The sequence below is a fragment of the Monodelphis domestica genome, chromosome 1 (genome assembly GCF_027887165.1).
Source record: "Monodelphis domestica isolate mMonDom1 chromosome 1, mMonDom1.pri, whole genome shotgun sequence".
Lineage (NCBI taxonomy): Eukaryota > Metazoa > Chordata > Mammalia > Didelphimorphia > Didelphidae > Monodelphis > Monodelphis domestica.
Genome location: NC_077227.1, coordinates 288,098,592 through 288,114,912, shown reverse-complemented (window position 1 = coordinate 288,114,912; position 16,321 = coordinate 288,098,592). Strand labels below are relative to the sequence as shown.

The 16,321-nt window shown below is 34.6% G+C and overlaps 1 protein-coding gene across 1 annotated transcript in view; it reads right to left on the bottom strand.

Annotated features, from left to right (window-relative positions):
- SLC25A21 (solute carrier family 25 member 21) overlaps positions 1 to 16,321 on the bottom strand; it is a 989,784-nt gene that overhangs the window by 504,191 nt on the left and 469,272 nt on the right. The window contains exon 2 of the mRNA XM_056811006.1: positions 4,027 to 4,075. Within this exon, the coding sequence (XP_056666984.1) occupies positions 4,027 to 4,075 (49 nt within the window). The remainder of the gene's footprint in view (positions 1 to 4,026; positions 4,076 to 16,321) is intronic.

The window sequence follows — 16,321 nt, the reverse complement described above, 5'->3', positions numbered from 1 at the left end:
CTGCACTCAAGAAAACAAACATTTCATTTCTTAGTCTTACATTAGATGTTAAACTTGGTTTGGTTTGGTTTACATATTGAATATTCTGCTTGCCTCTTAGTTCTCCTAAAGGAATGTATTAATATTTTCTCTTTTGCTTGAATCTAATTGTCATGTTTAGACTCTACTTTGTAGAATATTTTTAGGGGAGAATGTAAAACAAGTATTTTGAGGGGTTTTGCTTTTTTTCCTATTTCAGAGAAGCATCTTATAATTTTTCTCTTATTTGTTATAATAAACAGCAATAGTCATATTTTTATTGTTCTTGAATATAAGTTTTCCCCCATTGGCAATTGCCAAATTTGTTGTATGATACTACAATTATGAAATTTACCTGAAATTTCCTTTTTAGTTAAAGTTTGGGTTTCTTATTGTTAGCAATCCAGAAATTCTCAAACCAGATAACTGCTTCTAATACTTCTGGGCAATTTCCATGAATGATAGTCTGAATCCTAGTTTTCAAATATTTTATGATGCTTTCTTAGATTTTCTCTTCAAACTTGAAACCCAATAGAAATATTTAACTCATTATGTCTAAAATTGAACACATCATATTTACCCCTAAAGTTTCTCCTCTTCTAGATTTCCCTAATTGTTCAGGGCCTCAAGGCTTATAATATTGGATTTTCCTCCACCCCTCATTCCCTCTCACTCCACATATTCATTCTGTTGCCAAATCTTACTATTTCAACCTCTATTATATTTCTTCCATTTGACTCCTTCTCTCTACTCATACAACTATGGCCCTTATTCAAAACTTCATTGCCCTCCATTTAGATAACTGCAAAAGTCTTCTAATTGGTGCCTCAAATCTATCACCACTTTAGTTAATTTTAAACACTCCAGCCAAAGAAATTTTCCATAGGAGCAGATCTGAACCCCATACTTAAATTCCAGTAGCTTCCTATTGCCTCTGGGATAAAATATAAACTTCTCTGTTTAGCTTCTGAAGTCCTAAACAATCTGACCACAACCTGTCTTTCCAATTTCAATAGACTTTACTCTCTCTCTTGAACTATACAACCCAGCTAAACTGTCCTTCTTTCTCTTCCTCACATACAATACTCTTTCCATCTGTCCAATTACATTCACTGTTCCCCTTACCTGGAGTGAATTTTCTCCTCACCTTTGCTTAATAGATTCTTCCTTTTCCTAAAAGATGCAGCTCAAACATTATATTCTGCACAAAGTGTTTACTGATCACTCCACAACTTCTAGTTCCTTCCCTCCCAGATAACTTTGTATTTAACTACTTTATATATGTTTGCATTATTTTCTTGACATTTATACTGTATTTGTATTTTACATGCATTTGTTTTCTGCATTAAAATATAATCTCAATAAGATTTTGAATTGCTTTATTCTTTTTTTTACTTATATCCCCAGTACATATAACATAAGCTGGCCCATAGCAGATACTTAATAAATCCTTGTTGATGGATTAATTGATTCTATAACCTTGTTTTTCAGAGCTCCCCTATTTTTGAAAACTATGCTATTGACTGTGTTCAAAATTTTTTGTTGTTCCATTGTTTTTGTCTTCCAGGTCTCTAATATTATTTTTTAATATTTTATTTTAAAAATCTTCGCCCTTAGCTCTAAATTCTCTATTCCTTCTTAGATCTGTTGTTTTCTCATTTAAGAGTTCTACTTTCTGTCCTTGTTTTTAAATATATTTTCACCTAACTCTTTGGTCACTTCTAGGCTATTCTAGAATTGTTACATTATTGTTTCCAAAAAAAGTTGCAAAATTTCTCAATTTATCTTTACCTTACTCAGAGGATTTTGACTAGTTTATTTTTCTGTGAAAGTTATTCATTGAGGTAGTTTTTTTCTTCAATTGCTTATTCATTTCTCTCAGTTATTTTCAGTATAATGTCGTTGCAAAGTATTCTTTTCTCTTCTCTTTATGTCTATTTGTTTCATTCTATTTTGTATGGCTATTTGTTTCCTCCTGTGCAGTGTTAACTCATAACCTGATATACCTTCAAGACACTCTCTTCTCCACCCTCTCCTCTTTGGCTCCACTCTCCTTTTCAACTATTCCCTTTTTTTTCTCTTGAATTCTGGGGCTCATCTGATTGATAGGTTTTAACCCACTGTAGGATCAAGATTCCCTCCTAGGATACAGTTCAAGGATTAATGTCTGTGGGAGCCAATATGGTGGAGTATAGGTAGTAATCCAGCAGAATTCTCCCAAAATTCCCCTCTAAATAATTTTAAAATATTACATCAAAATGAAATCTGGGGTGGCAAAAACCAGCAAAAAGTCAGAGTGACTGGGTCTGTCCCAGACAGGCTGGGACAACTTAAAGGTTCAGTAAGAAATATTGTGGTACCCAAATTGGGGCTGGCCTGGAGAAGCCCAAAGTACACATCACTCCAACATCAGCAGCAGGCCTTAGGAGACTATCAGCAGCATCAGGAGTTCTCAGCCCAAAAAATAACAAAGCAATTTGAAAACTGGTCAGAGAGATTTCAGGGGGCCCTTTTCTGGTACTGGGCCTAGGACCTTGTTGCATTATGCATAAACCATCCCCAGTCACAATGTCAGAATGAAGACCTGCACCACAATTTGTGGCCAAAGAGAACTGGCCCGGGACACAATTCCAAGGCTAAGAAAAATATTAATGCCTGCTGCTACAGGAATGCAGAGGCCCTAGACAAAATTTTATGTTGCCTAGCCCTTACCACTCTTCTGCATTTGAACCAATACACAGTATTGATTTCAAGACAGAAGGTAAGGGTTTTTAAAAAAATAATAATATATTAGTAAACTTAAATGAATGGGAATGGTCAAAGAAGACAAAGGGTAATGATGATGAATGAGTTTCCTCAGCAATTATTCTCAGCAACACCATAATACAAGAAGTCAGACAGGACAGCAGATACAAAAGTGAAGTGGTCTGAAAGTCCAGTTTCTCTCCTCTATAAAAGAAGAAATTGGGAGGAATTTGATACTCTGACCTCTAGCCTTCTGGTCTGAGGACAGAAGAAGCTAAGAGAGCTGATGTCAAAGTTTGACAGCAACTCAGTGAGAAGTTTAGAAGTGATAAACTTAACTTGGGAGGAACATCTTATTCTGTAGAGTTGAAATCAGGAAAAGCAATAGATGTGAAGTGAACTGATCAGGGTTTTCTATGAGGGGGTGACTACTAGTGATAAAACTAAGAATGACAGGTTAGTGATAGAGTGGTCAGTTATTTTTTTTCTATATGAATTTTTGTGATGAGTTCTTTTAGTATCTCTTTTTCTTGTCATTAAGGATGTTCCTTTATTTAGGGGTATTTTTCTTATTTAGAAAACAATTTCTTGGACTTTGTACCATCATTACTGTTTTTATTGAGTTTTTACCTGATCAAGGTCAGGATGCAAGTTAAAAAGAAAATTTTCCATGTAGAAACTTATGATTTAAAGCCTGAAAGTAAACTTCTTTTGTTCATTTTAGCAATCTTGCCTCAGGAAATATCTTTTTAAAGTTCTGTAGGTCATAACCTAGTAGGTCATGCTGAACTTATTACATAAAGTAAAAAAAATATTACTCTGATTTTATCTATTATTCCTGAAAATGGAGCATTCTGCACTGGCATACATGAGCATTCATAAGGAAATTCTTTGAGCAACTTTTGAGTCATCAAATACTAACTACAAAATGCCAATGTGTTATACACAGTTCTATGTGAAAATTTTATTTCATTATTATCTGTCATTTTGATAAATTTGGCACTCACATGAATATATCCACAAGTAACATTATCTTATAAAGACAGTAAAATATCGAACACCTTCAGATGACCCTAAAAAAGGAATGCCTCATGCTCTTCAAATTTAGACTGTCACGTAGTAATTTTGTTGAAAGAAGTAAATATAAATGCCATTTGAAGGAGAAGCTACCAGACTGAGACAAGTCCTGGCATTTCGTTTTCCAACAGATCTAAATTTGGATATAATCCAAAGTCAATAAAACTTGTTTAAGCAGAATCTTACCTGGTTTTCACCACATCTAGGGGATGCATCAGGCAGATTTCTATAAGACCTGAAAGATAATAAAGAAAAAACTGGTAACTATTTATATAAACACCAATTCTTATTTCTCCTTACTCTTGGTTTTTTACCTATAAAGAATAGTCTAAAGGAACTTAGGGCAGCAGAGGTGCCAATGAAAAGTAAATGACTAATGATGAAAAATAAAAACCTAGATAAGGCTTCAGCAAAATAAATAAACCATATTGAAAACTCGATGAAGAATGGGTTTTTCTTTATAACTGAATTTTCAGTGAATATCCAAGCCTCAGATGTGCACACACACACACACACACACACACACACACACACACACACACACATACACACACACACATTACAGCCTATTTTCAGTAAACTATGATATTCCAAAGTCTTTTTGTCTGTAGACTTAAACATACCCATTCTAGAGGTGGAGAGTAATTATATATACAATGTATGTAGTACTTTAAAGTTTGCAAAGCATTTTACATATACAGTATTATCTCTGTAAAAGGATGCTGGTAAGCATGGATCCATTCATTTGGGCATGAACTTCATGTTCTACCTGTTGCCAAACCACAGAGGTTAGTGAACCTGCTTCTGGAAATGTGTGCAATGATGTGTAATGAAGAGGTCTGCCCTTCAGTTCAAAGCATGTATTCTATGACTTCTTCCTATACACTTTACTTGCCTGGTAATGAAAATACTTTTAAATGGCTGCTGAGCCATAATAGAGCTCACCTGCAAAAGACTGTTGGGGAGTAAAAAAGAAATGTTCTAACAGCCTCCAGGCAGGTAGAGTTTCAAAAAAAAAAACCTGCTTCCACTGATAGCTTTATCTACTCACTCAGGCTGCAGCTGTGATGATGCTATTAATATATTGGTACTGTTTTTCATTCTTTTTTGCTCTTGGGTTAATGAGTTTAGGAGCCATAATGGACTAAGTTATGAATTTGTAGTCAGAGAAAAGATGGAAGAGTCATAATAAGAAACTTAGGGCAGCAGATGTGCCAATTATGTAATTGGATTATATATGTATATTATTACATATAATGTATATACAACTAGGTATCTCATATATAAAGGATTAGCCTTGCAAAAAGCAAAAAGCAAGGAGATCCCACAGGGCAAGGACTGGGTCAATATTCCGAGAGGACTGAGAAGGAGAGAGGCAGTTGGGGCTACTTGTCTCTCTGGAAGAAGACAGGGAGGGAGTGGAGTTGGCTCTCTCTGAAGGAAAAGACTTTGAAGCTGCCAGGAATTTGGACCATCTTGAAGGAGTGGCTGAGTGAGTGATTACCTCACACTGGTGGACAGTGTGTGTGGGGGTTAATCATCATTCCCCTACTAATCCTGTGGACCTATAGAGCTGTCACTGGAAATTCTGCTTGATCAAAGAAAGGACTCCTGGTTGTAAGATTTCTTTGGGCCCTTTGCCCTTGCCTCTACCAATACTTCTTTAACTTTAATTAATTAGTTAGTTTAGTATAATTGTAGAAACTTTAGGATTTTAATATCTGGTGTGAGTTAGAAATAAGTTTAGTCCCTGATTCCCTTTCTTACTCCTTTTAGTTAAATAAACCTTTTATTTTATATGAATAAATATATATTATATATATGGTTTGAACCCTTCTTTTAACATACCCTATAACAATATATATGCAGAAGAGAATTACCCAAATGAAAACTCATATTTTTTTACACAGTTAATTATTAAAGTAAGTGAGGGTCTAAAATAAGAACATTAACTCTTTAGTAAGGATCTTCAGTTCCCACTTATGCAACTATGAAGTTTGGAAGATCCATTGCTCTTTAATGTACTAGAGGAAATTCAAGAGGTGTCAGACATAAAGCCTCTCTTTAAGAATCTAATCTTTAGGCACTGATCAGGGGGGGGTAAAGAATCATCTCAAGTCTTTACTTATAGTGTGCAGTCCTCATTTTCTTTGTAAATTTTTTAAAAGTTATACTTAATATAAACAATTTCATTAAATTCAAAATAATGATAAAATAAATTATCAACAGAAAAAAAGATACATAGGTAGTGAAAGTGAGGTTTTGAAATAGAATAAGATACTACAATAATATCTAGTCTTTTACTCAGTCTTCTGAATGAACCTGACAGAATTTCTGTTAAAAAGGACCATCTCATAAAAGCTTTGGAGGAAGAAAAGGAATCACAACTATGACACCAGATCAGAAGTTATTAAGTCTTTGCCTGAAGACCACTAAGGAAAGAAAACCTACTATTAATACAGGGGAGGCCACCTCTCAGAAAGTTGGAGTTGTGGCCATCTTTGCTTTGAATTTGTAAGGCTTTGGTTTCCAGGGCCAGGAATTCAACTCCTTTTACCAGCATTAAATCTGCTAACAAATAACATCTCAAACCTTGCAATCCTATCCTGTATATACTGTAAAGGTAACTATGGTAATGGGATAATGAGTAGTAGTAGTAGTTGTCTCAGTTTTCTGAAAAGACTTGATCTACTCAGGGTAACTACTGGAATTTCTCAAATCTGCAAACTAAAAGCTGACCTCTCTTCAAACAAAAAGACCAATACAGTGAGTGTTTGGCAATGTAAAACTCATCTTATTTCAATAGGAAAAAGGAAAAAAATGTCATCTTCACTTTCATAATATCCATGACTAGTTATGGGACAATGGTCATAGGAAAGGCCTATATTTAAAAATAAAAATGAACCACATTAATAAGTTACTAAAATAGTGCTTAGGTACTAGTTCAAAATCTCACTAACATATAAGGGGTATGTCCGTGAGGATTTGCACATTTTAGAAGCTTGTGTTTAATGGAAAATCTAGTTTTTACAGGCTTCTCAAAGACACTTGCTGTCCAATTGTTTTCCTTTACTTTAAAACACAATTTTCATTTACACATCCTCTTGGAAGGAGTTAAACACTAAGACTGACTGACTTTCTGACACCACTGGCTGAGCCCAATGGCTATGGATTTGGGAGTGAGTGGCTAACAAGCTTCCTGATTGTGTTATAACAATGATTTTGTTCTTTGTACATGAATAAAGACCATGAAAACATTTATTTGGAAAAAAAATTTAATGCAGTCTTTACATTTTTGGATAATTCCAAGTATTAGAAACTTTTACCTCACATAAAAACCAAATTTTGCAATGTATGTATAATGTTCCAAATTTAATTTCTTTTCATTAGCCTTTCAAATATTTGGAGAAAACTGCAATGTTTTCTTAAGTTTTTTGTTCTTCATATTAAATATACACAGTACTTTCTTTTTTTAATGGATTCTGTTTCTACTTTTATTTTTTTAATTTTCTTTAATTAATTAATTTAGAATATTTTAGATGGTTACAAAATGTTCTTTCCCTGCCAACATGCAATTCCACTGGATTTTACATGTGTTCAAGACCCATTGCCATACCATCTGCAGCGGTCTGACCGTCAGCCATTACACAGAAGGGAACATCTACAGGATTATAATTTTGAGGAGGAGAAAGAAGGTGGAGGGAGAGTTTGGGGGAAACTGAGTCAGACACACACACAGATCAGATACTGTTTAGGAAGGACGCATCTTCCATTTATCTTCCCTTGTAGGGCATACAATGAAGAAAGATGAGAATAACCAAGAATGCATGGTTAAGGAATCAGGTGTGAGGTGAGAAGGAAGGAAAAGAATAAAGAAAGAAGATCTTTAGAGGCACAATGGATCTCCATAACAGGAGTGATCCATGTGGGCAGCAGGCAGGTAAAAGAGAGAGAGAGAGAGAAAGAGGAAGAGGAGGAGGGTCACGCCTAATCCTGTCTTTATTGATGTAATGATGTCAGAAGCAGGTAATACATATGCAACAGTACATAGTGGATTTACATTGGCTTGACATACCAATGACTTACAAGCTAAAGGCGTGGTAAGTTCAGCCCGCTCTTTTCAAACTCCCAGAACAAAGACCGTATGACCTGCTGATAAATCATGCATTGGAATGCTGTCTGACCAGTCTTGGGCTAAACCTTTTGTGGCTCAGGTCAGAGATTGATCCTGGAATCCTACACCATCAATATTTGCACTAGAGTGATCATTTAGAGTCTCTATCCAAAATCATATCCTCTATGAACCATGTGATCAAGCAGTTGTTTTTCCTCTGCATTTCTACTCCCAGAGTTCTTCCTCTGAATGGGGATAGCATTCTTTCTCATAAGTCCCTCAGAATTGTCCTGAATCATTGCATTGCTACTAGTAGAGAAATCCATTACATTCGATTGTACCAAAGTGTATCAGTCTCTGTGTATAATATTCTACTTGTTCTGTTCCTTTCACTCTGCATCATTTTCTGGAGGTCATTCCAGTTCACATGGAATTCCTCCAGTTCATTACTCCTTTAAGCACAGTAGTATTCCATCACCAATAGTTACCATAATTTGTTCAGCCATTCCCCAATTGAAGGGCATCCCTTCATTTTCCAATTTTTTTGTCACCGCAAAGATCACAGCTATGATTATTTTCATACAAGTCTTTTTCTTTATTACCTCTTTAGGGTACAAACCCAGAAGTTCTGTGGCTGGATCAAAGGTTAGTTAGTCTTTCAGCACCCTTTGGACATAGTTACAAATTGCCATCCAGAATGGCTGGACCAATTCACAATTCCACCAGCAATGTATTAATGTCCCAATTTTGCCACATCACCTCCAACATTTATGATTTTCCTTTGCTGTCATGTTAGGCAATCTGCTATGTCTGAAGTGACACTTCAGAGTTGTTTTGATTAGCATTTCTCTGATTATAAGAGATTTAGAACACATTTTCATATTTATTGATAGTTTTGATTTCCTTAACTGAGAATTGCCTATTCATGTCCCTTGACCATTTATCAATTGCAGAAAGGCTTGATTTTTGTACAACTGATTTAACTCTTTATTAATTTGAGTAATTAGACATTTGTCAGAGGTTCTTGTTATGAATATTTTTTCCTAATTTGTTGCTTCCTTTCTAGTTTTGGTTACATTGGTTTGGTTTCTACAAAAACTTTTTAATTTAATGTAATCAAATTATTTATTTTGTACTTTGTAATTTTCTCTAACTCTTGCTTGGTCTTAAAATCTTTCCTTTCCCAAAGATTTGACAAGTATATTATTCTGTGTTCACCTAATTTACTTATAGTTTCCTTCTTTATGTTCAAGTCATTCACCCATTTAGAGGTTAAATGGTGTAGGGTGTGAGATATTGATCTAAACCTAATCTCTAAGGTACTGTTTTCCAATTTTCCCAGAAGTTTTTGTCAAATAGTGGATTTTTATCCACAAAGCTGGAATCTTTGGGTTTATCATAAACTGTCTTGCTGAGGTCACTTACACCAAGTCTATTCCATTGATCCTCCTATCTGTGTCTTAGCCAGTACCATAGTATTTTGATGACCACTGCTTTATACTTTGAGATGTGGTACTGCTAGACCACCTTGCTTCACATTTTTTTCATTTTTTCCCTTATATTCTTGATATTTTGTGCTTCCAAAAACCTTTGTTAGACTTTTTGCTAATTCAGTAAAAAAGTTTCTTGGTAGTTTAATGGGTATGGCACTAAATAAGTAAATTAGTTTGGGTAGGATTGTAATTTTTATGATGTTAGCTCATCCTACCCATGAGCAGTTAATGTTTTTCCAATTATTTAGACCTTGTTTGAATTATGTGGAAAGTGTTTTATAGTTGTGTTCAAATAGTTCCTTTGTTTCTCTTGGCAGATAGATTCTTAAATATTTTATTTTATCTAGGGTAATTTTAAATGGAATTTCTCTTTCTAACTCTTGCTGTTGAGATATGTTGGAAATATGTAGAAATGCTGATGATTTATGTGGGTTTATTTTGTATCCTGCAACTTTGCTAAAGTTGTTGATTATTTCCAGTAGTTTTTTAGTTGATTATCTGTGATTCTTTAAGTAGACCATCATATCATCTGCAAAGAGTGATATCTTGGTCTCCTCATTGCCTATATTAATACCTTCAATTTCTTTTTCTTCTCAAATTGCTACTGCTAGTGTTTCTAGTACAATGTTAAATAATAGAGGTGATAATGGGCTCCTTGTTTCACTCCTGATCTTATTGGGAAGACTTCTAGTTTATCCCCATTGCAAATGATACTTGTTGATGGTTTTAGATATATACAGTTTATTATTCTTTGGAAAGGCTCTTCTATTCCTATACTTTCTAATGTTTTTAATAGAAATGGGTGTTGTATTTTGCCAAAGACTTTTTCTGCATCTCTTGAGATGATCATGTGATTTTTGTTGGTTTGTTTGTTGATGTGGTCAATTATGTGGATGGTTTTCCTAATATTGAACCATCCTTGCATTGCTGGTATAAATCCCAACTGGTTGTAATGAATAATCATTATGATAACTTGCTGGAGTCTTTTTGCTAGTATTCTATTTAAAATTTTTGCATCTATTTTCATTAAGGAGGTTGGTCTATAGTTTTCTTTCTCTGTTATTACCTGCCTGGCTTTGGTATCAATACCATATTTGTGTCATAAAAGGAATTAGGTAGAACTCCTTCTTCACTTATTCTGTCAAATACTTTGTATAATGTTGGGATTCGTTGTTCTTTGAATGTTTGATAGAATTCATTTGGTCCTGGGGATTTTTCCTTAGGGAGTTCTTTTTGGCTTGTTCAATTTCTTTATCTGATATGGGGTTATTTAGGTATTCTATTTCTTCTTCTGTTAATATAGGCAATTGATATTTTTGTAAATATTCATCCATATCACCTAGACTGCCATATTTATCGCTATATAATTGAGCATAATAGTTTGTAAAGATTGCCTTAATTTCCTCTTCATTAGAGGTGAGGTCTCCCTTTTCATCCTTGATACTGTTAATTTGGTTATCTTCTTTCCTTTTTTTAAAATAGATTGACCAGTACTTTGTCTATTTTTTTTTGTTTCAAAATACCAGCTTCTAGTATTATTTATTATAAGTTTTTTCTATGATTTGTTCTTTAACTAACTGATTCTAGAGAACCGTATTATTTAATTTCCAATAATTTTTGTTTTGGCTCTCCATGTACCTTTACTAATTATTATTTTATTGCATTATGATCTGAAAAGTTTGCATTTATTATTTCTGCTTTTCTGCATTTGTTGGCAATGTTTTTATGCCCTATTACATGGTCAATCTTTGTGAATGTACCATGTCCTACTGAAAAGAAGGTGCATTCCTTTTTGCCCCTATTTATTTTTCTCCACATATCTATTAAAATTAATTTTTATAAGATTTTATTCACATTTCTTACTTCTTTCTCTCTTTTTTTGGTTTGATTTATCTATAAATATAGATAGTGGTAGTTTTGAGTCTCCCACTAGTATAATTTTACTCTCTATTTCCCCCTTCAACTCCACTAGTTTCTCCTTTAGAAATTTTCATGCTATACCATTTAATGCATACATGTTGAGTATTGATATTTCCTCATTGTCTATATTGCCTTTTATCAGGATGTAATTACCTTCCCTACCTCTTTTAATCAAATCTATTTTTACTTTGACTTTGTCAGATATCATGATTGCAAATCCTGCCTTCTTTTTCTCAGTTAAGGTCCAATAGATTTTGCTCCAGCCTTTGATCCTTACCCTCTGGATGTCTACATGCCTCATGTGAGTTTGTTGTAGACAAAATATGGTAGGATTTTGGTTTCTAATCCACTCCGATCTTTGCTTTCATTTTATGGATAAGTTCATTCCATTCATGTTCAGTTATGATTGCCACTTGTGTATTCCCTAACATTTAGATATACTCTCCTAGTTCTGCCCTTTCTTCTTTTGTTGTATCTTTTTAAACTAGTGGTTTGCCTTTAATCAGTCCCCCTAATTCCCACCCTTATTATGCTTCCATTTCTTCTTTCTTCCTTTTTGTTCCCTTCTTATTATTTTTTAGGGTCTATTAAGTTCCCTTCCCCTCTCTTTTCCTTCCTTTTTGTACTCTTTGCCCCACTCCTCCCCCCCTTAGTTTTTCCTTTTCATTTTCCCTGGTAGTGTAAGAGAATTTGATACCCCAAATGGATCTAGATGCTCTTCCCTCTCAGAATTGATTTAACTAAGAGTACGGTTTATGTATTACCTATTAACAGTCTCTTCTTCCCCTACTTATAATAATATTCTTCCCTTACCCTTCCCATGCACATCTGTGTGTGATATGCATTATCCAATTTATCTTAATCCTTCAAGTTTCTCTTTGTGCTATTTTCTATTGTCTCCTCCCTTTTTCTTTTTTTGAATACCATCTTAGAACACTTGTTATCCTGATTCTTCTAAATCCAAATAGTGAATATAATTTTTGAGATTTACAAATAACATTTTTCATATACTAATATAAACAATTATTTGATCTTATTGAAGCTCTTAAAGAAGAAATTTAAATAAAAATTCATTTTCCCTTTACTCTCTCTTATTTACCTTTTAATGTTTCTCTTGATTTTTGTGTTTGGATATCGAACTTTACACTTTGTTCTGGTCTTTACAAATACTTGGAAATCTTCTATTTGTTGAATGCCTAAATTTCCCCCTGGAAATATATAGTCAGTTTTTATGGGTAGGTGTTCCTTGGTTGAAGACCCAATTCTCTTGCCTTTGTGAATATCATATTACAAGTCTTGAGGTCTTTTAGTGTGGAGGCTGCCAGATCTCATTTAATCCTGATTGATACTCCTTGATGTCTGAATTGTCTCTTTTTTGGCTTCTTGTGAAATTTTCTCCTTAGCTTAGAAGCTCTTCAATTTAGCAATTATATTCCTATGGGTTTTCTTTTAAGGATTTAGTGTAGAGTGTGTTCTATGAACTCTTTCAATGTCTATTTTGCCCTCTTATTCAAGAAAATTAGGGAAGTTTTCTTGGATATTTTCTTCTAGTATGATGTCAATATTTCTGTTTGTTTCTGTGTTTTCAGGTAGACCAATGATTCTCAAATTTTCTCTTCTAGACCTGTTTTCTTGGCCAGTCATCTTCTCAGTTAGATACTACATGTTTCCTTCTAGTTTGTCAATCTATTGATTTTGGTTTATTCATTCTTGCTTTTTTACAAGATCATTGGCTTCTAATTGCCCAATTCTGGTCTCTAGAGACTGGTTTTCCTCTATAATCTTTTGATTTTCCTTTTCAGTTTGGTCTATCCTGCTTTTTATGGCTTCCAGCTATTTAATTTTGTTTCCAATTGGGAATTCCTGTCCTTTAAACTGTTATTTTCTTTTTAAACTATTTGCCACTTTTCTTGCCAAAATTATCCTGTATTTCTCATAAGTTGTAAGTTAAATTCTTCAAGAGCTTCTGGCCAATTTCATTTTTTGGAAGGCTTGGATGCATTTACTTCTTTGTCAACTGCTGCTATTTCCTCTGCATTCTGGATTTTTCCTCCATAAAAATTATCCAGGGTCAATGTCTTCTTCTTGTTCTTCTTGGTGTCGGGAAATTGTTTTTCCTGGGCATTGTTTGCCATCAATATGCTGGTTTTTCCTTCCCTTTCCATTCAGAAGTCTGAGTGGGGAGGGCAGGCTCTCTGTGTATGGAGCTAAGGAGTGAGATTTTTGCCTAAGGCCACCTCTTGAGACTCTGCAGCTTCTACTGTTTACCACCCTTGCCTAAGCTATCTCCGTGCCCAAGCTCTGTGCTCTTCAGCCTGCTGGAGTCTCAAGTCTAGCTACTTTCAGGGGTAGGTCTTTGGTGATCTTAGTCAGTTGCCAAGGACCTAAAGGGGCCCCTCTCTCACTCTAGAGGTGCCCCTTACTCACTCACTGATTCTAGTGTACTGGCTCTAACTCTAGCACACTGGTTCTTGGGGGGGGGGTGGAGGAGGGTTGTTCAGCTCATGCTTTGGTGGAAGCTATTTCAACCACGTAAAGTGTGGAAAAGCCCAAATCCCACATACCTTCAATTCTGAGTCCTACTGTGGAGGCCCTTTGTTCATATGAATTTGGGTTGTTTTTTTTTTTTTGGCCTTTTGAGGTAGTATATATCAGTAGGCAATGAGGAGAGGAAGAGTTCTGTGTTTACACTGCTGCCATGTTTACCCAGAAGTCTCATACACAGTACTACGAACCATTTCACATATGGTATAGAATCATAATCATTCTGGTTGTCCTCCTCAGTGTGTTCTCTAATATATCAAGGTTCTTCCTAAAAATTGATCCTCAAATCTGAAGATAATTTTCTGGTGTGTTATGACTAGGTCAAAATATATCAGAAATATGTCTTATTATTTCCGGGAAAGTCAGAGTGACATGTTGAATAGAGGACATCTCTTGAAGACAGAAAGATGAGAATTCAAGTCCAACTTATGATATATATTGGGTTTGTGATACTGGGTTAGTTACTTAATCTCTTGGGGCTCTACAAGTATAAATTAAAGAGAAAGTGACAGTTTATATTAGTAAAGGGAATTTCCTCACCTGAGAGTTCTTCATACAATGAAATCATAGCTCTAGTCCCTATCCTTATGTATCCCTTAATGAAGCTCAAGATTTTCGTCAAACTATTTAACCAAGCCTTTTCCATTTCATATTTATAAGTTTGACCTTGAATCCAAATGTAAAATCACATTTATTCTTTCATTTATTAAATTCAACCTATTCTCCTGTCTGAAAAGATATTTTTGGATCATGTCTATCACCTAGTATGTTAGCATTCTCCCCATACCAGGTTTGTACCACTTAAATATTTGATAATGATGTTATTTTTGGCTTTATCAAAGTCACCCCTCCTATTGGTAATTCTATCTAATGATAATGAAAAGATGACTTGTTTCTTTTAAGTTCATTGAAGTATTTTCTCTAAAATATCCAAAATATATGTATAAACTACCTAATTCCAGAAGGTGGTAACAATATTTTATGAAGTTTTCCTTATAAAATTAATAATCTAAGAGATGGAGCTGAGATGGTGGCTTAGTGGCAGGACCCTTCCAACTGATCATTACAAAGCATCTCAAAAGGACAGAAATCAAAATCAGATGAATGAAGGTTATCTCCCATGGGATGCGGCCTTAAAGGCAGGTAATATTTGGGGAATTTCACTCTATAAGGAGGAAAAACTGAATTTCTCAAAGAGTAAGCTGATTATCACTCCCCCATACCACCTACCATGTCAGAGTCAGAGCAGGGGCCAGTGCAATCTCTAAATTCTCAGGGGCTGTCTGAAAGAAGCTAATGATCTCATGAGACAGCAAGAATTAATAAATCAAATGAAAAGAAGAAAAAAATAGTAGGAAACATGAAATATCTCATTGAAAAAATTACAGAATTGGAAAAGAGATCCAGGAGAGACAATTTGAGGATTATTTATTGGTCTACTATAAAGTCTGGAACAAAATAAAAGCCTTGACATCTTATTACAAAATATTATACAAGAAAACTACCATGATATTTTTGAAAAAGAAGGCAAAATAGACATTGAAAGAATCCACAGATAACCCCTACATTATATCTCCAAAAGACAACTGACATGAATGTTATAGTCAAATTCAAGAGCTTCCAGGTCATGAAGAAAATATTGCAAATGGCCAAAAAGTGACAATTCAGATATCAAGGAGCCCCAGTCAGGAATACACAGGATCTGGCTGCCTCCACAATAAAGGACCTCAAGGGTTGGAATATGATATTCAGCAAGGCAAGAAAATTGGGTCTATAATTAAGAATCATCTATCCATCAAAACTGACTATATACTTTCAAATGAAAGTATGGGCATTTTACAAAATATAAGATTAATAAGCATTCCTAAAGAAAAGACTAGAACTAAATGGAAAATGTGGTGTCCAAATACAAAATTCAAGAGAAACATGAAAATGTAAACAATAAATAGGGGGGAAATGTTAAAGGTTTCAGAAAGGTCAATTTGTTTATATTCCTAGGTGGAAAAAATGATATTTGTAACTCTTAAAAATTGTTTTCATTATCATAGTAGATAGGAGAATTATTCATAGGCAGAGATTGTGGTATTAAATTGTTCAAGATGATATGTAAAAAATTAGGAGGGGAAAAGGGGATGGTATTAAGAGAAACTTGAAAGAAGAAGAAAAATAGGAAAAATTATACCACAATAAAGAGGTGCAGGGTGGGGGGGGGGAGAGAATACTATTATAAGAAGTGGAGGAAGATAATGGTAATAGGTAATACTTGAACCTTACTCTCAGTAGAATCAGTTCTGAGATGGAAGAACAGCCAGATAATTAGGGTATAGAATTCTATCTTACCCAACAGGGAAGTTGAGAGGGAATAACAAAGGGGAAGAGTGGGGTTTGGAGATGAAAAGATTGATGAGGG